At 37.8% G+C, this 20,563-nt stretch overlaps 1 protein-coding gene and 1 pseudogene across 1 annotated transcript; one reads left to right on the top strand and one right to left on the bottom strand.

The window, feature by feature from the left end:
* LOC121465632 overlaps positions 1-20,563 on the top strand; it is a 553,860-nt pseudogene that overhangs the window by 353,175 nt on the left and 180,122 nt on the right.
* Positions 7,719-8,660, bottom strand: LOC121465514 (olfactory receptor 4F3/4F16/4F29-like). Its single transcript, XM_041678728.1, has one exon. The coding sequence runs from the start codon at positions 8,658-8,660 to the stop codon at positions 7,719-7,721; it is 942 nt and encodes a 313-aa protein (XP_041534662.1).

The raw sequence follows: 20,563 nt of genomic DNA, 5'->3' as shown, positions 1-20,563 counted from the left end.
AATAATATAAATGCAGAGCCAAAGAAAGACATAGAAGATTGTATTCTACATGATGCTATCTGAAGAAATATAGGCAGAGACCCTAACTAAGGGCCACAATAAAAAGTTGCTGACCTTTATTTCTGATGTAGTTTCATGTTGAGAATAGAATCCCATGGAAAACAAAGCCTTCTAAACACAGTGGGACCAGCACACATATGAATTCCTGTGTCAGCATGTGCAGGGCCTGCACAGGTCTGTGCAAGATCGAGGTCCCAGCATTGAGAGAGGAAATGGTCACAAGCCCTCATTACTCACCCAGGAGCTATAAACACTCACAAAGGAAAAAATTAGTCTTCTCTAATTGACTCTCACTGGATATAGAAACCACTCCTAAGGCCAGATCTCATGTCCAACAGTAGGTGGCCAATGCAAAATCAATCTTTGGCATTTGGAGGTACTTTGTCTCATAATACTTTACCAGGCCTTTATGCACGCCTGTGTTTTTAGAAATATCTTACAGCTTCTTTGCATATAGAATATGGTTTCTGCTTTTTTGTTTTTTTTTTGTTTGTTTTTTTTGTTTTTATGTATTTATTGGATATCTTAAATTAAGAAGACTTTGTCAAATATATTGGTGAAGAAATTAAGAAACTAAATTTCTCTCATATACATGGTGAGAACATAAAATGGACAACTTGTAAAAGTCGCTTGAATATTTCTGACAGTAAACACTTATTTACTACTTAGTGGATATTACACACTTAAAAATTTGTGCAAGAGAGATAGAAGCTCATGTTCATATGAAAATCTATATGTCAAACATCATAGATGCTTTTTCTAAGAACAAACACCGGAATAAACAAATCATAGATACTATTAAAGTTAATAAGGTTTTTAAAGGATGCAATTGAAATGGATGCAAAAATAACTATACTTAGTGAAATCACCTAGAAAGATACACAATACATGGTTTCACTAAGACAAAAAGACAACCCACTGACTGTTTGAATGCTTTTTTGTTTTTATGGGATTTCTGTGTCAGTGAATGTGTGTGTCTCTGTGTCTATATGTATTTCTTGTGCTGTTTTTGGCTCTTTTTCTTCTGCTTGTTTTTATATTTCATTTTTACTGTATTATTATTATCATTATCATATGTCTGTTTCTATTCTAATGAGGGATAGAAAAGTGGATTTGTGTAGGTGGAGTAAGATACAGAGAGCAATGGCTTTAGAGGAGCCTTTAGAATTCCGAAGCTCTTGTCCTGATTTGTTGCTATGTAATCAATCTCTTGTGATCCATTTGCAACCTTAATGGCAGTGTTATGAATTAACATACTATTTTTAAACTAAAATTCATGTTTGAACAATTGTATCATGATTTATTGTTCTCTTATTTTTATTACCCTAGTTTAGAATATTTTAATTATTTCTTTATACATGAGTTTAGGGTTAAGTTTCAGCAGTTCTACAGTTTTGTTTTGTCAAACAGGTATGCTTAAATCTTGACAGAAACTTGTAGATGTAGAGTCATATAAGGCAGTGTTTCTTCCCTGTATAATTTTCTATTCTGTAGAGCCATAGAATTAGAAACAGAGTTCCAATGCCACTCGTTTAGTGTGGTAGAGAAATGTATACAAGAAGTCAAAAGACCACAGACTAGAACACACTAGAGTATACCTGTGTAGCATGTTACTTAAGGCACTTCCAAAAAATATAGACAAAACATTTTTCAAGAAAATAACAAGATTCAGTTGTGTGAGAGTTTTTATTTCCAGAGACAAAAGATATGAATTAGCTTCAACAATCCTGAAAATAAAATGACAAAGTCAAATAGATCTCAGAATTTATCAACCACAGAAAACTAAGAAGGAAAACAGAATAAGAGAATAGGAAGGCATATGGCATTGAAGACATGAGGTTATTGTACAGTTTCCTCCTCCTAACATTTTCATGTTGTCAAAATTCTACCCTACTTTCAATATGCATCCCAGTTTCTTTTATAAACAGCTCTCTCAGCACCAGGAACAAAAGTCACAGCTGCTGTGGAATATTTCTTTACATTGTGTGAATATATGTTGTTGTGACTGGTTTAATAAACAAGCTAGCTGGCCAATAGCTGAACAGGATACAACTAGGCAGGGAAGGCAATCTAAGAATGATGGGAAGAAGGAGGGAGAGTCAGGAGAGATGCCAGCCAGCTGTCTAGGAAGCAAGACATAGTAGAGGACAGATAAAGCCATAAGCCATGTGACAATACATAAATTAATATAAATGGATTAAAGTTGACTAGTAACAGGACTGAGCTATTGACTGAGCATTTATGATTAATATAATTAGCCTCTGTGTTTGGGAACAGATGGTCAGGGGCAGGAAAATTCCATCTACATATGGCACCCAAACATTTGGCAAATATTTCTACATAAAACCCGAGAAAACTTAAAAAAAAAAAAAGGATTCTAAACACACAAAAGAATAGAGTCAAGCATGGCTTCTTGTTGGCTGCATTTTATTGGGTAGGCTCTGTTTGTTGGTGGTTAGCAGAGTTGGCTCCTTTAACACACAGCTGTCTTACTCAGCATTATTGAATAAAAACAGAAGTCTCTTTTAAGAGGTCCTTCTAGCAAACACTTACCTAGGGTTTATGAGCAGCCTGTGGCATGGGACTTGGTGGTGGCATCGACTTATAAACTTCCCAGAGTTGAGGTGGTACACATGGGTCATGTTGGTAGCTCTGCCTTGAAGCTAAACTATCACAGACCAATGAGGCGGGTGGAGCCAGCTGCTCAAATTGCAGTTTAGCAATTTAAAGACTCGTGGTCAGAAAAAGATAGAAATATGCAGTGAAGACAGATTCAGACAAAGCAAAACAAAATGAAAAACCCTTTTAAATGGGTTACACTGTGTTTAAAAGTATACATAGACTTGAGAGAGAAAAGAAAAAGTGTAAAGTCCCTAAAAAGAAATAAAATAAAATCTGTACATAATAAGCCATGTAAAGATGAGAAATAAGCAGAGTCTTGATTATGGATATTATTGTTCTGTCTTTAAAATTTTCAGTCGCTAAAAGACCTTGGGTTATGAAAGCTGCTAGATTAAAACAACCTATATATTTTAAAAATAGCTTGACTTCAAAATTTAAGAGATATGTTACTTTGGGAAAGAGGTTCTGCTTTTATTTCCACAGGATATGAGAGGCTCTGGGTTCATTCTGAGTAAGGAAAAATCAGGTTTGATTGAGAAAGACCCCCTGAAAAATCTCTATGGTAACACATAACCCAGATAGATGATCCAACTTTTCAGAACACCTGTTAAGAGTTTCCTCAGAGTCCAATACCCAAAACAGATTCAAGACTACTGGCTGTGATAATTTATCCTCACAAAATACTCCAGTCAGGATTTGACTATAATCCTAAATTTTCTCAAAGTTTCTCCAAAGATTACCCATACCCATAGTCAGATGGAAAGTAGGAAGCAGGTGGCAAAACAGGAAGTAGTAGTCTAAAAAACTATGCCCACATTTCCAAAACATTGTTTATAAATGTTTGTTTTCATTTAAGGGGGATTTGGGTAAAATTTGTTATTGGTCATAGTAAAAATAGGCTAAAGAAAAAAATAAAATTCACAGATCTCTTTCTAAAAGAAGGATAAGGTATAGAAATTATAGGACATAAGGTATATTATCCGATCTACTTTAATCTCAAAAACAACTATTAATTTTACATATTTTACTTTGGTATGGATTTTGGTTCATTGATACAAATTTAAAGTTAATTTTGTTATATGGTATGCATATTTTTACTATTGTTTAAGGTATCATGCTTATGTAGCTCATTTAAATATGTAATGTATAATTAAGAAATATATATAGTCAGACTTATAGTCATGTTAGGTATGTTTTTAAGGTCATAAACTTATATTTAGATAGATGGTCTTAAAACTTCAAAAACCTGCAGTTTATTGCATTTAATGTGTTTAATAACCTAAGGCTTTTCTTTTTAAATTAATTATTATTAATTTTTTATTTTGCATACCAATCCCAGGTTCTGCTCCCTCCACTTTCCCTTCACCCTATCACCCCCATCCACTTTTCAGAGAGGGAAAGGCTTCCCATGGGGAGTCAACAAAGTCTAGCACATCACTTTGAGTCAGGATCAAGGACCTCCCCACCCTGTGCTGGCTGAATAAGGTATCTCTGTAAAGAGAACTTGATTTTTGGAGCCCATTCTCTTTGGAGAGAAATCTTGCAATTAACTTCCATCGCTAAAGAGTGTCTTGAACTGTGGTCTTGCTTTCTTATTAAAGAACATTTGAGTTCATCATGACACTAAAACGTATATTTAGAAACTTTTCTTTATACAACCATCTTACTTGGAGCTTTGTTGAGTGCACCCAACTCACTGAACAGCTGTGAAAACAGTTGACTGTTTAAAGTGCTCACCTCTCCAAAACTGACAGAACTTGTGATACTTTTTTTTTTATTTCTTATAACTCTCATTGTAGGGTCTTTGCTGCTAATATTTGCTGATGAGATGAATCATACAGTGAGTTTGGTTGACTTTTGGTAACTCATTCAATAACAAACACAGATCAAGTCAACATTATAGCATAGCTGGAACACCGTCTGTGCAAACTCCATAAATCTTTCCCCAGGAGATCTAGTATATTAGGTTCACAGAAGGGCAAGGGTACAATAAAAGCTAATTGGAACATTGTGTGGATAAGTCCAAGGATTCAGGCTACTGACCAAATTAAAATGCACTTTTGTGAACTCATGATAACATATTGAGTACTATTTAGTCTTTCATTTTAGCACAAACAATGTAAATAATAGTAAAAATGTACCTTATACGATTTCCAACCTAGTTATGTGTTCATATAACTCTTTTGAAGTAGAAACTATACCTCTGAGTCAGTCTGATGAGGGTGGTGGTCTGGAGGAAATCAGAACCCGTGCTGCAGATCCAGAGACAGCTCTTGTGTTCTTTTTCAATATACAATTCATATCTGAGCTTATAGATCTACTGACACAGCCAATGAATCTCTGCAGCAGTCCATGATCGATGGGCTTCCTATGACAGTAATAACCCAGTCCAAACAAAACCAACATCAGCTATGTGCATGGCACCATACTTTTTTACACACACTATCTTGTCTGATACTTGTAACTACTGTAGGAGTTCATCTTTTCAGGTTAAAGACAGTCTATACTGAAGCTGAGATTCAGTGGGGTGTTTGAGCAAGATGCCAGTAACAGATACTGCTTGACGCTCTCTGCATTGTCTTTCTGCTTTTTTTTTTCTCTTTGTTTCTTACAAGGAATGGTGTAGATCATTTGGAGGACTCAAGTGTAGCAGGTCAGTTCCATATCAGTTGTTTAACCCAATCTTGAGAAATAGTATATTTAGGTGACACTTGAATTGATTCACCTGGCAGCACAAGTTGTGTGGAACTCTCCCTAAAGTTTTTATTAATTATAAATATCATATTTAAATAATATATTATATAAAAGTTATTCTTCTTCATTTTTATATTTCTACTTACTAGTAGTTTGTCTTGTTTTTCTAATTTCTTTTTTTCTTTTAATATGGTTATAAACAATGTTTCCAATAATATTGTTATTTTGTATTTCACTGTAAAAAATCAGAATTTTTCTTTTTAGGTTCAAAATATTCCAAATAACCTGTCAACGACACAGATTTCTTTGCCAAAAACAATAACTAGAAAAAGAGGGGTGAAATAGTTTTTACATACATAAGTGAAATAGAAATTTACAACTTCTAGTCTCAAAAATATGTATTGACTAACATTATTAAAATTTTCTCTTACTCGCTAATTGACTCTATAGCTTACTTTTCAATTATAACTATAAATAAGTAAAATTGTTATCATCTGAATTTGTTCACCTAAATGCCAATTTCACTATTTCTAACAGTTTTACATGGAGTTAGAATTGAAAAGTAAGCTATGAGCATTTAGGTGAACAAATTCAGATGATAACAGCCTTGAACTCTTAAATGTATCTAGCTAAGATCTTATTTTCTTTTATTAATTATTTTTTCATTTATTCTACATGCTGACCATAGTTTCCCCTACCTCCTCTCTTCCTGTTCTCCCCAACCCCTACTTCCCATTTATCCCCTCCCCATCCACTCCTGCTCTATCTCCATTCAGGTACAGGCCTCCCATAGGGAGTAAAAAAGCATGATACATCAAGTTGAGGCAGGACCAAGGTCCTCCCTCTGCACCAAGGCTGGACAAGGCAACTTAACATGGGGAATAGGTTCTCAAAACCCAGCTCAAGCACCAGGTATCACTCCCGATTCCATTGCTATGTGCCCCACAAATGGACCAAGCTACCCAACTGTCACACACATGCAGAGGGCCTAGCTCAGTGTTGGCTCTGAGTCCAGAGCTCAGGTCAGCTGTCTCTGGGGGCTCCCACTTCACGACCTTGAACACCTCCTCACCCCCCTGCTTGTACAATCTCTCCTCCCTTTCTTCAACAAGATTCTCAGAGTTCGATCCAGTGCTTGGCTGTGAATCTCTGTATCTGCTTCCATTAGTTACTGGCTGAAGGCTCTCTGATGACAATTAGGGTAGTCACCAATCTGATTACAGGAGCTGACCAGTTCAGAAACCCTTTCCACTATTGCTAGGAGTCTTAGCTGGGGTCATCTAAGTGGATTCCTGGGAGTTTTCCCGGCATCAGGTTTCTCCCTAACCCCCAAATGCCACCCCACACAAGACATATCTTTTATTACTCTCTCCTTCTGTCCCACTCCAACCCACCCAATCTGCTTACTCATGCCCGCCCCCTCCCCACTCCCATCCATTTGCTCAGGAGATCTCTTCTATTTCCCCTTCCCAAGGAAATCCACGTGTCTCTCTTTGGGTCCTCCTTGTTTCCTAGCCTTTCTGGGGCTATGAATTGTATAGCCTGGTTATCCTTTATTTACACCTAATATCCACTTATGAGTGAGCACATACCATGTTTGTCTTTCTGGGTCTAGATTATCTCACTCAGGGTGACTTTTTCTAGTTCCAATGTATTTCTAGCTAGAGATCTTTATTTTGTGTATTCCTGCTGCTGTACAGACATTGAACAATCCACAAGACCCAAATCTAGGCAGCTGGTAGATTAGAAGCGTTCTGTTTTTGAGAACCAGAATCAAAAGGATGTTTGTAATATTTGAGATGATAACAAAGTATGCTGACTGTGTGAGGTTCCAGAAGTCACCGTTAATTTCATGAGACACAGCATCTGACATAAACAACATTTACACTGAATTTATTGCTTTTCAGTATCTTTAGTATCTAACAATTATTTAGCAAAATAGATCAGATCTGCAGAGAATACAGTAGATATTTAAAACACTAAATTGAAGAGACTTTTGAAATTGTTTATCAGAACAAAAATTTTAAATTATTTTATTAAAATATAATTAAACAATCTCTCTCTTCCCTTTTCTTTCTCACACCACCCTCATGTCTGACAATCCTTCCCCACCAAATTCAAGACTTCATCCTTTACCAGTGTTACATACACATATCAATTATATACATACATACACATGTAATAGATGTATTTGATTATATAATATTAAACACATAATTACAACTCGCTGCGACCATTTAATGCTGTTTACATGTATTTGTTTCAGGGAAGACCACTTAATACAGGATAAAAGAGGATTTATCCTCAATAATGTTTTATTTTAATATGAAGCTTTTGAACTGTCAATGAAAGAATTTTTTGAAACTTAAAGACCTAACAAAGAGTCTTCTCATTGCAACTTTCATCTCCTTATTTCTAAGTGTATAGATGACAGGATTCATGAAAGGAGTGATGATGACATCAAAAATTGCTAAAAATTTATCTATGGGCAAAGTAGGGAAAGGCCACACATAGATAACAATGCAAGGACCAAAGAAGTAAAGCACCACAGTGATGTGAGCTGAGAGAGTGGAGAGGGCCTTGGAGGAGGCGCCTGAGGAATGTTTGTGAACTGTGACCAGGATGAAGATGTAAGACACAACCAGGATGAAGAAGGTGGCCATGGAGATGAAACCACTGTTGGCAGTAACCATGAACTCCAGTCTGTATGTGTCTGTACATGCAAGTTTGATGAACCGAGGAAAATCACAATAAAAGCTATCCATTTTATTAGCTCCACAGAAGGGTAAATTGACAACAAAAGCCAACTGGGCCACAGAATGGATAAGGCCAATGGTCCAAGCCAGAGTCAAGAGAAAAATGCACATCCTTAGACTCATGATGGTGAGGTAGTGGAGGGGCTTACAGATGGCGATGTACCGGTCATAGGCCATGACTATGAGCAGCACCATCTCTGTTCCTCCCACAGTGTGAATGAAGAACATCTGAGTGATGCACCCACTCATGGAAATGACCTTGTGCTTTCTGAAGAGGTCATAAATCATTTTTGGGGTAGCAATGCTGGACACACCTGTATCTATAAAGGAGAGGTTGGCCAGCAGGAAGTACATTGGGGAGTGCAGGTGATGGTCTGAGACGATTATGAGCACAATGAGGAGGTTACCTAGCATGATTGCTACATAAAATACTGTGAAGAACAGGAAAAGGAGAATCTGAATTCCCCATGAATTGGTGAGACCCAGCACCAGAAATTCTGATACCATGGAGTGATTTCCTCCATCCATCAAGTTGTGCAGGTCTGACCATGAGGTGATTACTACCTGAAGGGTACAGAGGGAGAAAATATTGTATCTAAGCAAAAGGGGTGTCCTGGTTCTGGAGCAATGACTCAAGTATAAAACATCAAAGATATCCCTGTTGTTTTACAGGGAGATTTTACAGATCGATCACAGAGACTAGGTACAGAACATTTCCTATGCTTACATATTTAGGGGCACTGGATCCTTTAATCCTATGTTTAGTTTGAAGTGTATAGTGAAGGGGGAAAAATCGAGGCAAAGGCACTTGAGAATCTAAGGAAAGTCAAACAAGCTATACAGACGCTGTGCTCACGAGTTTCCACGTGGGAAATTAGCATCATGAAATGGTAGCATGCTAACAGAAATTCGGGCTTTTAGCCTTTGTGCATCACTTCCTTCCTTTGTTCTGAAATTTTGTGTGTTTAAATTGCTGACACATCTTGGTTTTGTAGGCTTGCAGTAGTGTCATCAATGAAAAAGGCACTTTAAAAAAATATTAAATCTTTTCTTGCTGAAAATAGTGCTTTTTTAATTAATTAAATTTGTTCTCAGAAAGTCTCATACATGCACACAGAGTATGTTGACCCAACTCATCCCCCATCCTTCACCATCTTCCATCTATGTACTAACCCTTCCTCACCCCCTGACAAATACCTTTTCTTGTCCATATCTATTCATTTCATTTTGTTATCAGTTAGTCTAATCAGGCCCTCTGTGTAATTATGTGTCACGTGCTCTCTGTTGTGGGCTGGTGAGCTCAGCAGTGTGTCCACAACAGGAGACAATGATTCTCTATATTTCCCAGAATATATCAGTAGCCGGTAAAGGGTAGTGGTCCATGAGCCTCTTACCCTTCCAAGTAAATTGCATGCATGATCAGTTTGAAGCACTCTGTAGGTAGCTAAATGATTACCAAAATATATGAAGAACAATGGATGACTCTACTTTCAGCTCTAGCATTGACTGATACTGAAAAATGGAAATGACAGTCTTGTTTGGAATGAAAGGTAATGAAACTCTTACCTGAGTTAATCCAACAGAATATGTCTTCAGGTGGGAATCACACTCTTAAAGAACTAAGAGATAATGAGAAGCTCCAATCATATGAAAGCTGTAATTCTCAAAGAGAAAAGCTGAAAATTACTTTGGGTTATGCTGAGAAGTGACACAAATCAAAAGTATATTGAATACAAAAGCTGAACATATGTTAAAAATTCATTGCTATGAAAAACTAAATGGATAAGAAAAATAAGGAAGGAATATCGAATAGGAAGCATGAACATATTATGCACTGTTCTTTTGTAATTTTTATGTGATAAGCATTCTATTTTTATATTATCCTAGAACTTTTTGTAAAAAAGTTTCTCCAAGAACATGAGCAAAACTTACACATGCTCAGCTGATTCTATTTTCTGCTTCTTCTAGAACACACGAAGCAAACGTTCCAAAAACAAAACTGCAGCTTAAATTGAGGGCAAATGATTTATGGCCAATAGTTGTAGACAGATCCTCTGTGCATAGTTAGATTGGATTGATATTTCTCTCCTGTGAATTATCTGTTCACATGTGTGTTTTACCTACATGGTAATTCTCTAAGTGAGAGAATTTATCTTGGTTGAGAGGAGGATAATTTTACCTTCTGACAGAATGCCTTTTCCAAAACAAAGAGCCTTAAGATTTTTTTCCCCAGCAAAAACAATGCTTCTAATTAGTGTGGTCCACTGAGTCTGTATTGTCACCCAGGGAATAAAAAGGACAAAAGAAATGAAGAACAATAGTACCTCTCACATAAATGATCATAAATATTTTTTTTGCCTCAGAATAAGTGTTAAAGTAATTGATGAGAAAGTCAGAACCTCAGAAATCCGAGAGGCAGAGATGCTAGATGAAAGCGTTAGCCACCTATCGTAGAATTAGCAATGAAGTTTCAGCAAACGAGAAACCAGCACACACTGAGCTATCACCCACTTTGGAAATTTGTGTCTTTCAATTCTATAAAGTCCCAAGCCCCCAGACCTTAGACTTTGGAGATTTTTCAACAGAAGTATAGTTAAATAATTGAGTGATCATTACTAAGTTGAAAAGGCAATGTTATGTCAAAGTTTTCAAACAACTTTCTATGATTATATTTAATAAGACTTTCCTTATATTTTATAATTTTCCTTCACAGAGTTTCCTCTATTAATATAATGTCCATCATTCTTCAAATATTAGCATATAAAGATAATTTCTATGGAAAAGCACATTTGCCAAAATTCAAGATCACTGCCATGTTCTCCTACAACCCAATGTATGAAAAAAAAAGAAACAGTAGTACCTAATGTGGAATATATACTCAATATTACTTAATAAATACTTTCTTTCTATTACTATCAAATATATTTGTTTATCATCCCAAAGACATAAGATGACAAATGTTCATGAGATGTGGAGCAAAGGGAAATCATACAGTGTTGGTGGGTAAGAAGGTTAGCTCTCTGAGAAATTGCCACACTGACATCCAAAGGGGTTGCATCAGCTTGCACTCCCACCAGCAATGCAGGAGTGTTCCCTTTACCCCACAACCTCTCCAGAATAAGTTGTCATCACTGTTTTTGATCCTGGACATTCTTACAGGTATAAGATGGAATCTCAGAGCTGTTTTGGTTTGCATTTCTCTGATGACTAAGGATATTGAGCATTTCCTCAAGTGTCTTTCAGTCATTTTAGATTCCTCTGTTGAGAGTTCTATGTTTAGATCTGTACTCCATTTTAAAGAGTTCTTTGTATATTTTGTAGATCAGTCCTTTGTCTGATGTGGGATTGGTGAAGATCTTTTCCCATTTAGTAGGCTGCCTTTTTGTCTTATTAGCTGTGTCCTTTGCTTTACAGAAGCTTCTCAGTTTCAGGAGGTCCCATTTATTTATTGTTGTTCTCAGTGTCTGTACTACTGGGGTTATATGTAGTAAGTGGTCTTCTGTGCCCATACATGGAAGACTACTTCCCACTCTCTCTTCTATTAGGTTCAGATTTATATTGAGGTCTGTAAACCATTTGGAATTGAGTTTTGTGCGTGGGGATAGACATGGGTGTATTTGCATTCTTCTATGTGTTGACATCCAGTTATGCCAGCACAATTAGTTGATGTTGCTTTCATTTTTTTCCCACTGTGTAATTTTAGCTTATTTGCCAAAAATCACATGTTCATAGGTATGGATTAAAATTCTTGTCTTTGATTCGATTCCATTTGTCAACCTGTTTGTTTTTATGCCAATACCAAGCTGTATGGAGTTTGATGTCAGGGAGAGTGATGCCTCTGGAAGTTCCTTTCTTGTACAGGATTGTTTTGGCTGTCATAAAGGGATGTTGAATTTTGTCAAATGCTTTTCAGCATCTAATGAGATGATCATATGGTTTTTTCTTTCAATTTATTTATATGGCAGATTACATTGATAGATTTTTGTTGAACCATCCCTGCATCTCTGGGATGAAGCTGACTTGATTATGTTGGATGATTTCTTTTGACATGTTCTTGGATTCAGTTTGTCAGTATTTTATTGAGTTTTTTATATCTATGATCATGAGTGAGATTGGTTTGTAATTCTCTTTCTTGGTTGAGTCTTTGTGTTGTTTTGGTATTAGGGTAACTGTAGCTTAATAAAAAGAGTGTCAAGTTATGTAAAGTTCTTACAAAAATATAGACAAAAGCCATCAACATTTTTTGAGTAACTAACAGTGCCACAAATAGTCTTGAACATACATAATTATTTCTTGCATATTCTTTTCCCCTCATTTTGTGTGTGCATAGTGTATGCATGTGTGTGTGTGTGTGTGTGTGTGTGTGTGTGTGTGTAAATGTACAGGAAGGTGCACTATCCATGAGTGTGCATAAAGAGCACAGGTCTGCGTTAAGTGTCCTCCATTATTCTCTAATGCCTTTTTTGAGACAGAGTTTCTCACTGAATGTAAGCTCACCTATTGGCTACACTGGATAGTTTGTGAGCCATGGGATCCATCTGCCTCCCCCATCCCCCAGCATTTGAATGCTTGTGACCCTTTAATACAGTTCCTCATGTTGTGGTATTCTCTAACCATAGAATTATTTTTGTTGTTACTTGATAAATATAATTTTGGAGCTGGAGAGATGGCTCAGTGGTTAAGAGCATTGCCTCCTCTTCCAAAGGTCCTGAGTTCAATTCCCAGCAACCACATGGTGGCTCACAACCATTTGTAAAGAGGTCTGGCGCCCTCTTCTGGCCTTTAGGCATACAGACAGAATATTGTATACATAATAAATAAAAAAAAGAATCATAATTAAATTATCCAGCAAGCAGGGTGCATTTTCATTGCTAAATATTGAAGTAAAATGTAGCCTGGATAATAATCTTTATATAATAATAGCTAATTACATTGCTAGGTTTTGTGATACTATGTGTAAAAAACCAATTTTAATGAAGGTTGAGATTGCTTCTTTCTCATCATATTAGAAAATTTCCAGCTGTATTTTCAAGAACACACTGAAGATAATCTTTCCCAAATCTATTTCTATATTTACTACCCTACCAACAATCTGTAAGCCCTGTCTCACAAAGATATGCTATTGGAAATAAAGCAAGGCACAACACAGTTTCAGACAGAACAGAATATGACTACAAATAAATGATCCAGAATTTTGCAACTGGCATTGTAGAAAAAGCTGTTTTTGTTGGATTACTTTTAAGAAAATATATTTAAGTAAAACAAATTAATCAAGATTATTTTTCAATTCTTAGTATCTTTGCCCCAAACACAAGGGCAGCCAGGTGTAAATGAAACATAGTAATTCTTAAATCACACATCAACCCTTGCATGCTGATAGTGGGAGACTTCAATACCCAACTCTCACCAAAGACATGTCATCCAGACAAAAATTAAACAGAGCTAACAGACTGGAGCTAACAGATGCTATGACTCAAATGGACCTAACATATATAGAGAACTTTTTACTGAAACAAAAAAGAATACAGTTTCTTCTCAGCACTTCGTAGAACACTCTCCAAAATGAACACATGCTTGGTCACAAAGCAAGTCTCAACATATACATGAAAATTTAAATACTCCTGCATCCTATTAGACTACCATGAGTTAAAGCTGGACTTCAACAAGAACAGAAACAAAGAAAGCCTCCAAGCTCATGCAAATGGAATAATACTGTACTGAGTAACAACGATGTTAAAGAATAAATGACAGAAAAATGAAAGACTTCCTAGAATTCCATGAAAATGAATGTACAACATATCCAGACTTATGGGGCACAATGAAAAATGGTGTTCCAAGCCCAGCCTAGCATCTTGCAGAAATTAGCAAAAGAACTCACCCATTCTGATCCATTCACACATCTGCCAAGTGCAGGCAGTCTCCAGATCAGAGTCCTGGCACTACAATAAAGCCAGCTATATGTTTACCCACTATAGCAGGAATATACTGCGAGCCATTTGTCAACAGTGGAAGGAAAAAGAAAACCCTTATCGACCTCAAACTAAAAAGATAAAAAACTTGTTCTGTAAAACTGTTGAAAAGCAATTCCCAAGAAAGTATAACTCAAAAGCAAATGACCAGAAGGAAAATTGATCACAAGTATGCAAAAGTGGATTGATCTAATGGATTAAATCACAAGATTTGGAATGATGGTAAGACTCTTGTAGTAAATTGAGGGCTTAATAAATATCTGATTGCAAACTTGAAAGTAAGCAAATAAGTAAATATGATACATGTCCGTTTGGTTTTGTGTTCATTTGAGTAATTTAAAACTCGGGTTCCTTAGCTGGGCGGTGGTGGCGCACGCCTTTAATCCCAGCACTCGGGAGGCAGAGGCAGGCGGATCTCTGTGAGTTCAAGTCCAGCCTGGTCTACAAGAGCTAGTTCCAGGACAGGAACCAAAAGCTACGGAGAAACCCTGTCTCGAAAAATAAAAAAAAAAAAAAAAAGAAAAATGGTGTTAAGAGAAAAGTTAATGGCCTTCATAAAACAGAGAGTCATGGGTGGTGGTGGCTCACAACTTTAATTATAGTTCTTGTAGGTAGAGGTAGGCAGAGCTCAGTGAGTTTGATGCCAACCTGTTCTACAAAGTGAGTTCCATGACAATCAGGACTATTACACAGAGAAAACCTGTCTCAAAAACAGAAAGGAAAGAGAAGAGTGAGATCTCATACTAGCAACCAATAGCACATTTGAGAGCTCTAAAACAAAAAGAAGCAAACACACCCAAGATGAGTAGAAAGCAGGAAATAGACAACTGAGTGCTGAAACCAATAAAATAGAAACAAAGAGAACAATAAAAAATATCAATGAAATAAAGAGTTGATTCTTTGAGAAAATCAACAAGGAGTCCGGTTTTATCTCTCTGAATATGGCGGATAATGAGGGCTGCCGAGAAGCCAAGGACAATGGCACTGGGCTTTGATCCTACTACATGTTCTGGCTTTGTGGGAGCCTAGCCAGTTTGGATGTTCACCTTCCTAGACCAGGACGGAGGGGGGAGGACTTTGGACTTTCCACAGGGTAGGGAACCCTGACTGCTCTTCAGACTTGAGAGGGAGGGGGAGAGGAGTGGGAGGAGGGGGAGAGGAGTGGGAGGAGGGGGAGAGGAGTGGAAGGAGGGGGAGAGGAGTGGGAGGCTGGGAGGAGGCGGAAATTTTTTTTTCTCAATAAAAAAAATGACATCTTGAAATTTTCAGGCAAATGGAGCTAGGAAACATCATATTGAGTGAGGTAACCCAGACTCAGAAAGACGAATATCATATATACTCTCTCGTAAGTGGTTTTTTAAACATAAAGGAAAAAATCAGCCTACAATTCACAATCCCAGAGAACGTACACAACAGAGGACCCTAAGAGAGACATACATGGATCTAATCAACATGGGAAGTAGAAAAAGATAAGATCTCCTGAGTAAACTGGGAGCATGGGGATTGTGGGAGAGGGATGAAGGGGAAGGTAGCAGAGAAAAATATATAGCTCAATAAAATCAATTAAAACAAAATCTAAAATAAAAGAAAAAAAAAGAAAAAAAAAGAGAAAATCAACAAGGAAGAAAAATTTTATCCAAACTAACTAAAGGCAGAAAGAGAGAATCCAAATTAACAAAATCATCTATCAGGTTCAGTGTGTTCAGATTGATATTGAGGTCTTTGATCCATTTGGACTTGAGTTTTGTGCATGGTGATAGATATGGGTCTATTTTCATTCTTCTACAGGTTGACATCCAGTTGTGCCAGCACCATTTATTGAAGATGCTTTCCTTCTTCCATTGTATACTTTTAGCTCCTTTATAGAAAATGAAGTGTTCATAGGTTAACATGTGGGTTAAAATCCGGGTCTTCTATTCGATTCCATTGGTCGACTTCTCTGTTTTTGTGCCAATACCACGCTGTTTTCATTACTGTAGCTCTGTAATAGAGTTTGAAGTCAGGGATGGTAATGCCTCCAGAAGTTCCTTTATTGTATAAGATTGTTTTAGCTATCTTGTATATTTTGTTTTTCCATATAAAGTTGATTATTGTCCTCTCAAAATCTGTGAAGGATTTTGATGGGACCTTGATGTGGATTGCATTGAATCTATAAATTGCCTTTGGTAGAATTGCCATTTTACTATGTTGATCCTCCCAATCCAAGAGCAAAGGAGATCCTTCCATTTTCTGGTATCCTCTTCAATTTCTTTCTTCAATGCCTTAAAGTTCTTGTCAAATAGATCTTTCACTTCCTTGGTTAGAGTTACCCAAAGATATTTTATGCTGTTTGTGGTTATCGTGAAAGGTGATGCTTCTCTGATTTCCCTCTCTGCTTCCTTATCCTTTGTGTGTAGGAGGACAACTGATTTTTGGAGTACAAAATAAAAAATGAAAAAGGAAACATAACAACAGACACTGAGAAAAATCTAAAGAATCTTTAAGTCATAGATCGAAACTGTGTACTCTATAAAATTGGAAAAATAAACAATCTAAATAGACCTATAACCCCCAAGGAAATAGAAGTAATCAATAAAAGTCTTACAACAACAAAAAGAAATTCCATGGCCAGACAGTTTTAGAACAGAATTCTACGAGACTCTCAAAGGAGAGATATTATTAATACTTCTCAAATTATCTTACCAAATAGAAACATAAGGAAAATTGCTGAATTAACTTTGTGAGGTCACAGTCACCCTGATACCCAAACCATGCAAATAGTCAACAAAGAAAGCTAATTACAGAATAATTTCCCTTATGAACATGGATGTTTGTCATCAATACCACTGCAAAATATTTTTTTTGACCTTTTCAGGCAGTGGGAGCATGGTTTCTGGTGCCAGCACAGACCGACGTCATCCATAAGGTCTCAGGTGGCAGAACTCCCATCAACAAGGTCCTGAGCAATTGCACAGCCAATGAACATCAGCTTGGTTTTAGGTGACAGCACAGACCATGGACATCTGCATGGCCTTTTTCAGTAAAATGGGCCATGCACATAAACAGAATCTCTGTCCACAGTAGGACCATGGACAAATACATGGCTCTCTGTGGCAGTATGACTCACAGACATCAACATGGCTTCAGGCAACAGCTCAGACCCTAGACCTAAGCATGGCCTTCAGTGGTAACAAGGGCCATAGACATCCACACTCCCCTCCTCTAATGTAGCAGGACCAAGGACACTGAAATGAACCTCAGGCTTCAATACAGCCTGGAACAGAGGACCACGGGTAACAATGTGGTTTCCAACTGAGGCACGAGCCATAGAGGTTCTTGAAGGAGGTCCAATCCAGAAAATGAACTGTTCTTTATCTTGGATGCCTGTTGTTATTCAGAACCAGGTTGATCCTGTGTCTGGGTAGCATGTTCAGGGGCTTAGTATGTGCAAGCTCCAGGTTGCTGCTCAGCACCCTGTTAGTCCCACTTGGCAATTATGTGCTTCTAGGTCCACTGCAACCTGCTCTCAAGCTTGTCATTGCTGTTGCATCTCCACTGTGCACTTGCTGTTCCATTCCTCCATGTTTCCCTCTTCCTCATCACTTATTCGTTCATTGTAAGAGCACTGGAAGCTGCAATGTGTCCCACAGTGCAAATACACACACACACACACACACACACACACACACACACACACACACACACACGTATATATATTTCCCAAACAGCTTTGCATGCAAATATTGATTGCTAAGAGTCTTTGGTCTGGTTCACAGTTTCTTATTTCTGAAGTATCAAAAATACTGGCCAATTGCTGCAACTTAAAGGTCAGAGACTGATGTTAGGGTTCAACCTGAAGATCCAAAAAACAAATCAGTCAGCCACTGGCTCTTACCTCGACTTCAGTCCAAAAATGATGATCATTCTCCAGGAATCTTGGAGTGCGACTGAAATTGAGAGCTTCCACCTCCCATTTTATAATCCTCCCTAGGACTGGGATTAAAAGCATACATCACCTGGTTTCTATGGTAACCAGTGTGGTTCCTGGGATTAAAGGTGTGTGTTACCAATGTTTGGTCTGGAAGGCTGACAGTGAGGCTATTTTACTCTCTGATCTTCAGGAAAGCTTTATACAAATGAAATATCACCACAGCAACTTGTTGGGTAGCCTGCTGTTGCCCAGAGTCTGGCTGATGTTGCTCCTAGGTAAGGCATTTGGATCAGTGTCTGTGCAGTTTCTGGCTGCTTTCAGTAACTGCTACCCGAAGGCTCATTCCAGGGCTTTACCTTCGTGCTTGTAGCCTGCTGAACAGCACCACTATCCTGCAATCTCCATCTCCCAGCAGGATGGGCTGCCACTGTAATGATTCCATGTTGGTGGCCACCTAGCCAGCAAGCCTAGGGATGACCCTATTCAGTAAAGACATGTTTCTGCAGAAGCTCCATGCCAGTGCACACCACCCTGTCCTTGGTGCCAACAGCTCCATGTCTCATCCTGCATGACCTTTGTGACAGCTGGTTGAGAAACAATAGCTGAAGCTATAGAGTCAGCGTTCTCCACCACAGCTGTCCTTCATGATCTTTCTTTCCAATTTCATGGGTTCAGTTTTAAAAGCATCTTCCCATAAGAGTTGCCTTTGTTTCTTCTCTTTTGATGTTGTTCTAGTACTATTAATGGCTCTGCAGGCTCTTTTTCCACTGCCTTGTCAACCCTGGGAGCTTCCATGTGTCTCTCAGCCTCCTTGGAGTTCTGCAGCAGGTGCTGGTGGCTGCCACCATCTTTGTTTTCTCTAGAGTACAGGTTTTTAAGATTCTTCAGATATCTTCACTGTCTGTTGTTATGTCCTCCTTTTTATTTCTGATATTATTAGTTTGGTTCTTCTTTCTCTGCCTATTAGTTAATTTGCATAAGGTATTTTCTATCTTGTTGTCTTTCACAAAGAGCTAATGTAACATGAGGGCCAGCTTGTTGGGGTTTATGTCCTTCCCAGTTTCCACAGCCGGTAAGCCCCAAAGAAACCACACAGAGAGTCTACATGTTATAAACTTATTGGCCCCTTAGCTCAGGCTTCGTATTAGCTCTTATAACTTATATTAGCCCATTATTCTTATCTATATTAGCCACATGGCTCAGTACCTTTTTCAGCGGGGTAGGTCACATCCTGCTTCTTCTGTGGTCTGGGCAGGACTGTGGAGGAACTTCCTTCTTACCTGAATACTCCTGTTCTCATTGCCCCACCTCTACTTTCTGTCTGGTTCTCCCGACTATACTTCCTGCATGGCTAATGGGCCAATCAGTGTTAATTTAAAATATAATTGACAGAATATAGAATTGTCCCACACCAAGCTAACTCTTTATTTCATTGATTCTTTGTATTTTGGGTTGTTTCTATTTTGTTGGTTTCAGATTACTTATTGCCATCTATTCCTTTTGGGTATGATTACTTCTTTTTGTTCTAGAGCTTTCAGATATGTTGTTAAATTGCTAGTATGAGATCTCTCCAATTTCTAAAAAAATTTATTGATTCTTTGTGCATTTCATATCATACATTCTGATCCCACTTAACTCCTTGTCCCTTTGCATCCACCCCCATTCTTGCATCCCCCAATATAAAATTTAAAAGCAAAACAAAAAAATCAAAACAAAGAAACAAAAGCAAAGAAAAAACCAAAACAGCAGCAACAACAAAAAGAATCTTCTTTTGGAAGCTGTAGTGTGGCCCACTGAGACACAGTTTGCTCTTTATTCTACCCATCTTTACTTATAAATTTTCATTGCAATGAGTCATTGGCCTGGCTCAGGAGCTCTGGCTTCTGCTATGCCACCTACGATGGGTTCACACTGGAATCTTCTTGGATATCCTGTTGTTGATCCTGCTATTTTGGATCTGGAGGATCATCCCCTTCACAGGCTCAAACAATTAATAGATGGGGTGTATGTTGAGGTGAGACAACTCATAACCCTGGTTCTGGGCCTGGGAGATAGCTGGATTGGTCAGGTCACCAGCTTTTCTTCATGGTCACTCCCTGGGAGAGCTCTCCAGTACTGCCTCAGCTAGTTCGCCCAATGTAGATTGCAGCAAGGAGTGGGGTCAGTTATCCTGCTCTCAGGTCCTCAAATCTGGGCCACTCAAACTCATACCACCAGGGCCAGGTGACGTGCAGGGCCCTCTCTCCTGATTGCTAGAAGGGGAATATTGTAAAAATCCAAGAACTTAATGCTATGAACTTGCCTATTAGATTAGCCTGTGTGTCATAAGTTTGGTTATCTTGTCTATTCATCTAGTTTTAGAAAGTTCTTGATTTCTTTCTTGTTTCCTGTCTTGATCCATTTTCCTAAAATATTATTCTGATGAGTAAGTACTGAGGTATCCATTTGTCCAGATTTGTTTATTTTTATATGCATCGCTGCTTGATGTGTATTGTTGTGCTGCCAACTTTATGTTAGCAGCGTTCTATGGTTGTCTTTCTAGAGTTTGAAAT

The sequence above is a fragment of the Microtus oregoni genome, unplaced genomic scaffold, assembly GCF_018167655.1.
Source record: "Microtus oregoni isolate MIOR12 unplaced genomic scaffold, Mior012 000031F_ref0000149, whole genome shotgun sequence".
In the NCBI taxonomy this organism is placed as follows: domain Eukaryota; kingdom Metazoa; phylum Chordata; class Mammalia; order Rodentia; family Cricetidae; genus Microtus; species Microtus oregoni.
This window is presented reverse-complemented; position numbering and strand designations above follow the sequence as displayed.

Excerpts from the sequence above, each read along its gene's own strand:
- LOC121465514 (XM_041678728.1), bottom strand. The coding sequence starts at position 8,660 with ATGGATGGAGGAAATCACTCCATGGTATCAGAATTTCTGGTGCTGGGT.